The sequence below is a fragment of the Amphiura filiformis genome, chromosome 16, assembly GCF_039555335.1.
Source record: "Amphiura filiformis chromosome 16, Afil_fr2py, whole genome shotgun sequence".
NCBI classification, from domain to species: Eukaryota; Metazoa; Echinodermata; class Ophiuroidea; order Amphilepidida; family Amphiuridae; genus Amphiura; species Amphiura filiformis.
In genome coordinates this window covers 25346258-25359445 of record NC_092643.1, presented here as the reverse complement: position 1 = coordinate 25359445, position 13188 = coordinate 25346258, and the positions used below count along the sequence as shown (strand labels likewise).

The 13188-nt window shown below is 37.5% G+C and overlaps 1 protein-coding gene across 1 annotated transcript in view; it reads right to left on the bottom strand.

Moving 5' to 3' along the window:
* The window catches only part of LOC140172515 (uncharacterized), a 28351-nt gene extending 16100 nt beyond the window's left edge, over positions 1-12251 (bottom strand). Inside the window, exons 1-5 of the mRNA XM_072195661.1 lie at positions 12158-12251; positions 7097-7210; positions 2899-2988; positions 803-1063; positions 91-546 (exon numbers count right to left, since the gene is read on the bottom strand). Coding sequence (XP_072051762.1) covers positions 91-546; positions 803-1063; positions 2899-2988; positions 7097-7210; positions 12158-12227 — 991 coding nt within the window. The 5' untranslated portion in view covers positions 12228-12251. The remainder of the gene's footprint in view (positions 1-90; positions 547-802; positions 1064-2898; positions 2989-7096; positions 7211-12157) is intronic.
* Between the last annotated feature and the right edge of the window lie 937 nt (positions 12252-13188).

Here is a 13188-nt window from a genome sequence, read left to right as displayed (position 1 = left end):
ATTATATTAAGGTTAGATTGTCGCATCAATAAACGGCTAGGTTTGTGGTCTATGACGACAGCAATGTGTAGTAAGTATTAATTGTTTTACCTGCAACCGTAGCTTCAATGGAGTAGTCACGTAGCCCCTCTGTATCAGTAATAACTGTTTGATTGACTGCTAAGCCGGCATGTAGATTCCCGCCAACCCATCGGACATTATAGCTCCCTTCATAATTAAATGTTATCACACTAGCTTCAGATGACCATCCAATAACATCTCCAGGTTGGACTGTAATGCGTTCATTTTCAGGTACTAAATAATTGACTGGTGTGTTAGTATCACCTGCTGCTATGTCATTAATGCCAACAATTTGGAATTCAGTAACAGAGTTTGCAGTCGGTCTGAATACTATAGCTCGCCATGCTCCTGAGACCTTTCCTTGATATGTCCACCTTGTAACCTGGCCACTACAAAGAAATTGATGAGTTGCTGATACCATCGTCCAACCAGGGCTGTCTGTAACATCGCGGTCTACTATTGGCCAACCTGTTCTGCAGCTATTGGCTGTAAGAATAATTAAAACAATCAACACGTGATAATGCCCTATAAACTTATTGTATGATTTGTGGCAGATATTTTTTTCATGGGAGGTGTACTTTGCAAAATTGGCATTGCTAGTAATATTGTAATCCTTTTTAGAAAAGAAAACCGAGGGGTAAAAAACTATAAAACTTCTATAAAGTAATTTATGTTACTTAACGTTTGATATCACATTGCATTACATATTGTAAAATTACATTATAGTATCAGGAGAACTTACCTTCAGTTGTAGTCATTAATTTTGTAGTAGTTGCAACAGTAGTCGTAGGGCAGGTGTCTTCATAAGCTTTAACTTCACACATAGTTAATATACCATTCACTTGCACGCTGATAAATCTGCCCCTAATTGATTCGGTACAGATCACTTCAGCCCAACCTCCTGCTGGTGCCTGAGAGGACGTTATGGCTGTTCCACATTGAGTGTTCTGAGTGTGATCCGACGACGATCCAACTCTGACAATTGATCCCCATAATCTGTCAGCTTGGAAACAGAAGCGATGTTCAATAATGTTACATTTTAGATTAGAGTACCGCATTATACACTCCGCGTGTCTTGAAAGCCGTCAACTCATTGGTACAGTCTTAGCTTGCAATTTAAATTTCAGTCGTTTTATTATATATTTGTATATCGTTGCTCTCTGAGAAGGAACAAAGTAGGAGTTACCGTTGTGCCTATGCGACATGTGCGTAGCGCACTATAAATAACTGCGCTTTTTTTGACCTGACAATCACAACGAGTTTGGATGATTCCATTTAGATGTATAAGTTGGGACATGGGTAAACATTACAAATATGCCAAAAAATCAGATTTAAGAAATGAAATCCAATTTCATCTTTTAAGATCGAACATGGCTTTTTAAAGCCATGTTCGATCTTAGCAGGACTCTTTTGATGTTTGTAACTTTCTTTTTATAATTTAATAAAGTGTGTCTATTTTCGTGATTATCGGATGATGCTGTGTTTATTTCCGAAAATGATGCCTTGATGACGACCGAGATGAAGGTATATTTCTTTTTGAGTACAACAATGTGGCTTTTGTATAGCACTGAAAGTTATGAATCAATTTTCGCTCTGATGTGACATTGAGGTTAAAGCCATATTATAACATTTGCCGAGGAGAACGCCCTCAAAAAAAAATTTAATTCTGGTTTTTACACGATTGTAATGTACTTTAGTCAATAAAGATACTCTGCACAAAAACAAGACTTTAGGTGCTGTAGTTTTGTTAAAATCCGAGATTTTGAATAAAACGATGGAACCGGCGTTTTATTATTACGATGGAAATATTAGTCGAACACGTATGCACACCCAGCAAACACAAAACGTTTTCGACATCATTCGCAAAAGGTTATAAATGGTTGTCATAATGGTATAAAACGTTTTCGTAACATTAAATAACATTTGTTGGTAATTTACTGCACAGCAAAGACAAATGTTTTACAGAAAACATTTAAATGTCGGGTTATAAAAAGGGTTTAAAAACGTTTTAATAACATTCCAAAAACATTTTTGAAAACTTGGTACAAATCATTCTAAACAGAATGTTATTTTGGGGTTGAAAAAAATGTTTTCACGACCTTTATATAACCAGACATTTAAATGTTATTAAAACGTTTTGTAAAAAACATTTTAAGAACATTTCTGTGCTTGCTGGGTGCAAATATTTTAACATAATGTTATTTAAGTGTTGACAAAATATTTGGCCAAAAATGTTTGCAAAAATAGTTTACAATGATATTTCGAAAACATTTTAAAAATATTGTTATAGTGTGTTTTCATACAAAACGTTTTAAAACGATTTCATGACTTTTATATAACGACATTTTAATGTTATTAAAACGTTTTTACCTACACCAAAACCCAAAATATAACTTATTTAAAACGTTTTAAAAACGTTTTTGTGTTTGCTGGGCAGTACGTACACGGCGTGCTGGATACACATACACACACACCCAGAGGATCGTACCGCATTACAACCACGGGAGTAACATGCATGGGCGCTAGTAGTAAATTCCAGTTTTCTATGCTTTACCTCACTTGTTCGGCTCAAAATTAAAAGGGGACATATCTGACAGTAAAAGCTAACATTTTATGGAAAATAAATACTAATCTATTTTTATAGAAATGTTATAATATGGCTTTAACGTGCTGAGACAGCTGTTTCGCAAGTGCATATTTTAGCGAGCGCGTGTGTACGCCAACGCTTTGAGCGAACACTGGCGATTTAAAGCTGCGCCCAATTAACACCCACTGACGTCACTGCCACTACAAGGTAAAAATGGTAGTACCTTAGATAGTCATTAGGCCTATACTTACGACAACATTCACTCCTGTTCAAGATCGTCACTTTCGTTACGCAATATTCAGCTACCATATCCACCTTCCACCAAGTCGTTGCGTTTGAATCTATTGAAAGAACTATGAGTATTAGGCTGCGATCACATAGAAGTATACTGTATACGGTATACGCTTATTTGATCAGGCTGAGTTCACATAATATACTCCTATGTGAACTCAACCTGATCGAATGAGCGTCTATCGCATACTGTATACTTCTATACTTCTATGTGATCGCATATATACTGCAGTTACTGTTCATTTTCCTACACGCAATACACAGTGCTCTCACCATTGAGGTGTGACCTCTACAAACAGTGTATGTTATAGGTATTGGGCATTGCCTAGTTAACGTCACTGTGTGAACAATAACCGGCCAATATTTATTGTACTCTCTGAAATTCTAGGAAAGATGGTTTTGTAACATGTCCTAAATTGTTAGCTAATTTAGATATTTAGAAATATTCGCACTTTGGTGTTTTAGCAAGTAGGGCACGGCAAAATTCCCTGTGTAAATCGAATGCAACTTTTAGTGACTATCACTCACTTGTAGACCGCTCTCTTCCGAAGGGCATTAAAGCTAAACCACTTGACGGATATTTTTTGTACTTGATGTCAATCAAGAATAATGTATACATTACATGTAGGCTAAAAATTGAGTATGTGGGTCATCTGCAAATGTTCGTACCTCCCTGATATGTAAATGACAGATAACAGCAAAAACAGCTCCCGTATCTGTCCATAACTTTGGTCAGTGCAGCGAGCCAGGGGATTTCAAGTGGGTGATTGATTGGCAAGTGCCATATTTGGGCATAAGTGCAATCCACCATTCAATGTGGAGGATAGACTAGACGTCATCGATTGATTTTGCTGGAATAGTTTCCTGTTAACCAGGTTTAAGTACTGTAAAGGTCGCATCATGTTTGTACCTATCATGTACAACCTAAACATGCTAAACAAGGTCTAGCAGCTTTCAATTTGCCAGTGTGCGTGCTATATGGGGTGGGGGTGCGGCAACGCTGGGCGATTGCAACAAAAAGACACAGGCGTAGATCCCTGGGGGAATCCACCAAATATTTTTTATATGTGGGATGGTCTATGTAATCATTGGACCCCCCCATGTTGACGCCCGTATGTGGGTTTCTGACAAATGTAACCTCATATTTGGTCATTTATAAGTTTTGCGCTCTCCTCGCCTATTTGTTCCACTTTTGCATCATAGGTGCTTATGCAAGATTGCCAACACGCACCGCACCATTCGACAACGCCAGAAAAATTCGACAACGTCTTGGAAAAAGTTGCACCCTTGCTCGTAATACCGAGATAAAATTTGCACTTTATTTATATAACTGTGCAAGTTATATAAATCATGAATATGTTTGACGGGAAGCTCTCCTGTCCGATACCTTGATTTGTTTAGGCTAAGTGTTGCTTTATAATCCAAGAGTGCATGTCAAGTGTCCAATCAGGTACTAGTAACTAATACGGTCAAAAATATTAGTGATGGGTGATTTTTAAATCGCCAGACTCGAGTGGGAACTCCCATCCAACCAGGGTGTCTTTTTTTTACCTTTTCCCAACTTTTTGGACATTTTTGACCAAGAAAGCATAAACGAACCTAATTTTGGGCAACTTCGGACCTTTTTGACCAAAAAAAAGCATAACAAGCATGGTTTTCTCGCTAGCTACGCTCGCAAAGTGCACTTTTTTGGTCTTTGATGATTGGGGAGCATCCTACCTACGTCCCTTCCTCCAACACCCCCTCCCCGCAAGCTCGCCGCCGCTGGTTGATATCCCGGGGGGGGGGGCACTCCCTATCTGAAATGGCAGGGATGTGCCTCGGCCATGTTAAAAGTAGGGGCATTCAGGTCAAATGTACAATACAAAAATATGGGGTCATTCAGTACACAACCTGAATAAAAATGGGGTCATTCGGTAAGAAATGAAAAAAAAAAGGATGGTCATTGGGGTAACAAAAAGTAAAATGGGAGTCATTGAGTACAGGATTGCCAAAAGAGTATCAGTAAGTACACATAAATAAGTGCCAAACTGCGTAAAAACAACTTGGCCACCTTGGAAATGTGAAAAATCTCATTATTTCTGGAGGAGAACACAAATACCACCTAAATTTGGGAATTAAAAGGAGGTCATTGGGTATAGCAGGAAATAGAAAAAGGGGTCATTGAGTACATGGATTTTTTAAAGGGGTCATTGGGTAATAGGTAGGACCATAACACAAAAAGGGGGGTCATTGGGTACAAGCCGGTTTAAAAAAGGGGGTCATTCCCGAGGCACATGATGCGTATCCACTATGGAAGTGCCCCCCCCCCCCGGGGTTGATATCCGATCGAGACATTATACATCGCCAACGTGCAGTGTGTTTTTTTTCTCCTAAAATAGCCCCTGTTATATACCTCATATATAGATTCCTCTCATTTGATTGGTTAAAAGTTGAGCCATTAAAATAGCTGTGCCCCCTTTTTTCTATCAAGATGACGTCATAAGCAACTGTGACCCGGGCATAGATTCAACTGTGCCCGCTAAATAATTAGATATTCGCAACCCCGAATGCACAGATCGCCCGTATACATTACACACCCACTTTACGGTCGGCGTTGATTACAGTGTTGTAAAAGAGACTAGCGGGTCACAGTTCGCGATGAATTTGACAGCTCTCCTTGCAGACGACGACCTGTCGGCCGTAGTGAGTGCAGTGATTTGTTTACTACCTGTTACATGTCAAGGATTTATACCTGCCAAATGTTACTTTTTAGACAAATTACTACGACCTGAAGATTCGGCAGTGTGTGATTCACACCGACATCGCCCGGTTAATAATTACATTATACAAGCAGAGACACTGAAATGAATACACGGGATCGATACACGTAAATGTGCTATGCACGATTGATATTCAGACGATAAATCTTTGGATACCGGCGTGGAAAATGATGAATATCTCCCGTAAATGATTTCGTATAAAGAAACCAGATGTGGTTCCTTGCACTTGAATATATATTTTGAACAGATATGATAGTCGTTAGTTTGCGCTTTGAGAGAGTAGCTTGCGTCTTGAGCTGAAAAAGTGACCAAAATTCAAGATTTTAAATAGCGCAGCGTAGACCCTCGTGGAGGTAGTCTCGGGCCAGACTGTATGTGGCTATCACGAACATACAGGATCGACCAGTGTCAGACCGACTGACACAAACTGGCTGTGTAGGAGACTATCGTAGAGGCAATCTATAAGCAAATGACAATGGCGAATGTATGCTCGCTGACCGTGCAGAGGTCAGTCACAGGCTAATGTCATTAGCCTTAGTCGGATGTCCTTCAGCCCACTATGCATTTAAAAACTATTAAACAGGTGGCCATGCGTGGCTGTGGATTCAACCTACCATGGCATTTTCTGCCATGAAGATATCGGGGCGATGACACTGTGTGATGTTAGCACAGAAACGGTAGGGTTTTAGATATGAAATCGGTAGATATTATCGGTCCAAATTCTGCACCCTTGGGCCTTGCTCTTGCATGCACTGTGCATTTTACTTCAATTACAGTTCAAAATCAACTTATCAAGGCCTATGCAGCATCTTGTAGGCCTTGTCAGCTCAGGAAATATTTTAACCAATCAAATGAGAAGAATCTATATTATTCGGTATATAAAACAAATATTGACTGCTTGATATTCGGGACACAGTTGGTGTCAAACTCGGTGATGTCAAACACTCGGTGATGTCAAACCCATGACTATGCCCTCAGCTTCGCTTCGGGCATAGTCATGGGTGTGACATCACCTCGGCCTATAATTTTAACTGTGCCCCTCAATGCAGTCAATATTTGTATACTATAGCCTAAGGGTAAGTTAGCACCTACAATCCCAGAACAAATATGTTCAAACACCTACTCTAATTTCCATGTTCTTCTTATTATAGTGCGCGCTATGTGAGTCACTGAAAACTAAGAATTATAATGGTGTTGTCGTAATGTTCATTTTACGCGTACCCCTCCCCATTCCCCACCAAACAATGTTGGGTGAAGATACGGTGAAGATGAGCATATTGGGCATGCCAACATTGTACGGGGAAAGAAGGGGACAATTTTCAATAAGGCCTTTAAAGTGGTCGAACTGTTAGTCTATATTATTATTACAATACCACTCAAATGAAAGACAACATACCTGTATGTGTACATGAGCCGCTAGTGTAAACAGTAGCCGTGCCGCCATCTACTGCTAAATGAGAGTTTTCAGGTCGTGTGCTTTGGTAAGTTGGTTTCTGGAGCAACGATATCTCTGAAATGTTCATAAAGTGTTTCAGAATTATAGAATTAGTATGCGATATTATTGCCAGGACACCCCATTCTTTTCGAGACTGACTGCGTCGTGCGTATGAGACAGACGGCTTATCCAATCATAAATGAATCATGTGGAGAGGGGAAGTCCGGAAGAGCGGAAGCACGAATTTAATTTACAAATGCTGTCAACTAAATCATTCAAACTCTGGTCCGTAACCAGGATTTTCTTTTTTTGGGGGGCTGATTTTGAAAAAGTGGACCTTTTTTTCAAAATTTGGACCTTTTTGTACTAGGGGCGAATTTTGAAAAAGTGGACTTTTTTTTCCAAAATTTTGACCTTTTTTCACCAAAAAGGCATAAAAAACCCCTACGCTCGTAAGAGCACTTTTTATTTGGACATTTTTGGATGTGGGCCTGAGTTTCTTGATGAGTGCCCATCCCAGCAAGTCTCACCCGCCGGTGAAGAGCTTATTTTATATAGGCCGTTCGGCGGGACAAAAAACAGGTCAACGATACGGTTTTTGTCCCTTACACAGATGGAAACGCACTTGCATAAAACAAAAAGAGACCCAATACACTAAACCCAACCACTCCTTCACAACAACAAATATTGTATCTTAAGCAAACCTGCCAACCAAATTTTTCCATTTATCACAAAATCAATCTTCAAATTCAAAATCTCCTCTTTCCCACATCATCGGAATTCATAAAATTCGTTATTGAAAAATTAATAAATGGTATATTTTAAATGGTCACTTATGATTAATTCATTTAGTTCGTGTATTCACTAAGTATTATGGCAAGGTTACTTTTTGGTCACGTATCATCAACAAGAGCATCACACCAAACCGTCGTAATGCGAATACACATGTGTGACGTGTCATGTCAAAAGGAGACACTTTTGGGCAGGTTATCAATTTTGAGGTTTTTACATATCTTAAATATAGAGATATTTTGCTCTATAATGCCGTTTTCCCCAATGAAATCGGACATTCCTAAGAGAAGATATTGAGTTCGTAAGTTATGGTATTATAAAATTGGAAATTGAGATATTGGCCTTTAAAAATATTATTGACAATGTTGAGAGTAGGAATTGACTTGAAAAATGTCTCAAAAAATACAAGATGTCAGTTATATTCCGGTCTGAAACTATCAGACAATATTTTTAACAATAACATCACAAATTCGCAACAAACACAAATTGTGAAAAAATCACCCACCGGCAGATTTTTGGCTATTTCTCCATTTACGATCCTGCCCAAAAGTGTCTCCTTTTGACATGACACGTCACATATAAGGGAATGTTTAGACGATAAAGTACATTATTCTTTTATTTAATTATTTATGTGATTCTGTGCCTCATTTTTCCTCATACAGCAGATAATACTTTCAGATGTATCAGTGTCCTGTTTACACATAAAATGCAAATGTATTCAAATCCCAAAGGAGAAACATATCGAGATACAAAAAATCATTATAGCTTCTACAACAGTGGACTTCGGGTATATAATCATAAATGCGCACGTGACATCTACAAGTCGCCATACCGTGTTCAACGATGTAAGGTACACGGATGTGCACAATTTCCACACGCAAAAGTATAGGCGAAAAATGACAGGTTACAAGGAAAATTGGTTTTGCAAAATAGTGGCATTGATTGCAAAGGGCAAAATAATTTGATCCGAAACAAATAATATTTATAAAATTATAAGTAAGGCGAGAAAGAGAGAAACCCTGTTCTACGGGCGAACGGACCTTTATCAAGTAGGGTCGTTCGGTCGGTTGGTATTTTTAAAAAAAAATTTTAAATAACCCAAAAAATCACAAAAATCTGTAAATAAATTTCAATTTGAGAAAATACCAAAAAAAAATTGTCCTGAAATTTCCGAAATTTGGGGTCGGCATTCATTTGTACAGGAAAAATTTGTTTCCTAATTTGTTCAAAATAGAACAGGGTTTTCGTTTTTCGTCGCATAAATAAATGCATAAATGCATAAATAAATAAATAAATAAATAAATAAATAAATAAATAAATAAATAAATAAATAAATAAATAAATAAATATATAAATATATAAATAAATAAAAATAAATAAATAAACATTAGTTATGTTTGTACATGGGGGTGCTGTGCAATAATCATAGCTAATCATGATCCTTTGATATCCATGATTTATCCTTGCAAATTTATAGCATCGAACCTCCAGCCAATGTTCCTTGCCAGTGCTAGCCACGAAACAAGGTCACAACTGTGGCCACTCCCTCAATGGTCGTCTGGCCATCTGGTCACGTGCGCATTTATAAATGCGCATTTATATATACAACCGAAGTCTACTGTACAATGTAGAATCTACATCTCACTTTGTACAATCAGGCCATAAAATGTTTGAAATACAAAATGTAACAAAAATATGCATTCAGAGATTGAATCCATTAGACTCATAATCCCTTTTCCTTTATTCAAATCAATCTTATCTCGAAAATTCTCCTAAATTATATGCATGCTAATATACAATTCATATCTGGCTTTCAAAATTATTGAAGTTCGTTTCGATATTGTCAAAATGTCCCTTTACCTTATCCCCCCGGTATAAAATGTTTCAAAACGTTGCACTCATTCGTTGAAATTGGTCAAGAATATAAAGACACGGTGATCCAAAACTCCAAGGAAGTTGCATGTTCAAAACTTGCAGATTGCTCCATTGGATGCCCTATTGATTTGCCCACAAAGGATCATCGAACAACATTAGAACATTAAAAACTTTTGATTTCGTTCCTTTCCTGGTTTTTCGATCACCGTTTCTTTAATTCTCATCCGATTTTACTAAATGAGATCTTAAATCAGAGGGTATATGTATTACTTTTTTGCTGGTTTTAATTTTTTTTCTTTAGGATATATAGGGGTTAACCCCTGAGCACTACCTGCTGATCTAACATTGCCTCTGATTGGCCAATTACATGATATCTTCATTTTAATCACCAATCAGAATGGAGCTTTGTAAATAATTCACCCCAATTTTTTTTGCGTGGTGAAATTATTTTAACAATGTTGCTGATTGGTCCAATTGATAATGAAACTTCTTTTTGACCAATAGGGAGGTAGTTCTCATGGGGTTAACATAACTGGTACCTCTATTCTTTTGTTGTCTGTATTCATCAAATGACCAACAGATAACTGACTAACTATCAATGACGACTGAGTTCCGCAGTCTTGGTAAGAGTATATCTTAGGTCTACATCGTTAATGCGGCATACGGTAAAACAACATACTGTTTTTCATAACCTCAAACAGCAAACTTTGCAGCTCATTTAAAGTAAATTCGTGATAGAATTATTTCGAGAATTTCAGAAAATTATATAGAAAATTATTTGATATCAAAAGGACATTCCTCGTATCTAGAATACAATTTGATGTGTCTGATGTGCTATCCGATCCCTTAGCATGTTTTAAACGTTTTACGTGAAAAACACTACAACGACATGTTGTCAAAGGTTTGATAAACGTTTTTGCATGTTATTAGGACATTACATTTAAGGGAACTGGAATGAGCGTTTTGAGCGTTTCGACAGCATTTTTTGTGGGACATTCAGAGCACATCAGACCTATCGAATTGCATTCTGAATACGAAGAATGTCTTTCTGATATCAAATAATTTTCATTTTATGAAATTCACGATATAATGACAAATTATTAAAATTTGATATTTTCACATTTTGAGATATAACAGTCCTCGAAGTAAATTTTATAAATTTAATGATATAGTCTTAAAGTGTATGTAGCTGGGAGGAAAAGCCGACGATCAATTGAAAATTTTGACCTTTCATATTGAAGATATGGATTTTTTCCCAAAAGACCTCATTTTTTTTGGTGTTTTGGGAAAAATATCCATATCTTCAATACGAAAGGTCAAAATTTTCAATACGAAAGGTCAAAATTTTCAATTGATCGTCGGCTTTTCATCCCACCTACATACACTTTAGGTAGAAATCATCAGATTTATAAAGTTTACTTCGAGTACTGTTAAATATCAAAAATATCAATTTTAATGATTTGCCATAAAATGTGTATTACATTGCGAATTTCAAAAATCAAAATTATTTGATATCAGAAGGCCATTCTTCGTATTCAGAATGCAATTCGATATGTCTGATGTGCTCTAATGTCCCACAATAAATACTGTCCAAACGTTCATACCCCACCCCTTAAACATTTTCCGTATACGAACTATATCTTAAGGGCTGTACAATAATTAGCCCCGGGGGAATTTCCAAACGGCTCGCCAATAATCGCTTAACCACCCCCATGGCATGCCAAAATCGGTCTGCCAAAAATCCTGCCCCCCCTCTGAATATACCAACATTTTTGGATCCTAATTTGCACACCTTAATGGTCTACATATATTTTGCATGTTTAAGCGTTTCTGTACTGTTTTCCTAAGCCTTTTTAGAGCGGGTTATTTAAATGACGCCACAAATTTGTTGCCCCCCCAGCTTTCGGCTAACCAAACATATCTTGCCCCCCCCGTCCAACTTTGAGGTGACGCGTATGTAGGGCTGTTAAGACCCCTTTTTCAGCATCGCTGTCACCCAAAGACCCCATATTTTTTACGAACACATGCTCTGTCACCCAAAGACCCTTACACGTTCAAATTGAGCAGCAACTTGCATTTATCACTGAATTTGTTACTTATTTTAAAAAAAACAATGAAATTTTAAGCCATTTAGAACTAGAAATTCGATTTTCGAGGTTTTTGTGGCGCTGTTTCGGCTCTCACCCAAAGATTCCAAAAAAAAAAAAAAAGGTCATGTTCTCATCCAATGACCCCATATTTTTGGCATTTTGCTCTCACCGAATGCCCCTTAGTGCGAAAGTGCCAGCCCTACACCTATATCCATTTCATATTGAAGTGCCCCCCCCCGGGTCCACAGCCCCTTAGCTTTTTTACCTTGTATTCCCATCGAAATCGCCACACCGTATCCCGCCAAAATAAAAATCCTTATTACAATACATGCCATATTGCATTGATGAAAACGTATCCATGAAAATTCAGACACCTTTCTGAAGTCGAAGCGCGATATTATATTGATGACAAAATGACGTGCTATCATATTAGTACTTGAAATCTTGAAGTGGGTAAGAGCTTTCTAGAGTAAATAAAGGAGGCGTACCCGTTTACATGGCAACAAATGGATAAATCCAACTATATTGAATAAAGCATGGGTCTTATATGGCATGCAACCAGAGAAGATATCGTACCCTTCCCAGAATCCTTTGCAATGTGATACATTATATTTTACACAGAAGATAGGCAAAACTATTTTTTTTTCTGATTCTATTCAGCTACACAAACACTTTGCTACCATATTTGAAATTTTGATCCATGTACAACCAAAAACATGTCATTTAGCCTTTAATGGGGTTTTTGTATGATAACCAAATAACGATAGATTGTTAATCCTTGTCCATCAGACGAGTAATTTGATAGATATTTCAACAAGATCGAAGCATTTTCAGTTTTTTACCCCTGTGTCACCTTTCGTGACCTCAAAAAACTTACCCTACAATTGGAGTCCACTTCCCCTCTAGCAATGACCTAGAGGGCCTACTAACACCTCATGGTATCAAAGATTGGTTGACATGGGTGTTGAACTCCACCATTTTTCCAAACCCCTTGCTCCTAGACTAAATAGACTGACCAAGCATGTCAAGAAATAAGTCAAGAAATAAATATATTTTGCAAAATCTTTTAGTGCTCTGCTCATTCAGGTACCGTACTTTTGGTCACTTTCGAGATAGCAAATTAGCAACTCACTACAGAAGATTGAAATGGAACTTGATTGAGAATGATGCATTGTGGGAAGTGTAAGATGTCTAATGATTTTCTAATAAAAATGGAGAATATTACTTTAAGATTTTTGCATTAGCAACCCAAAAGCCGTCAATAAGGGGAATAAATAATCAATAATTTACACGGTC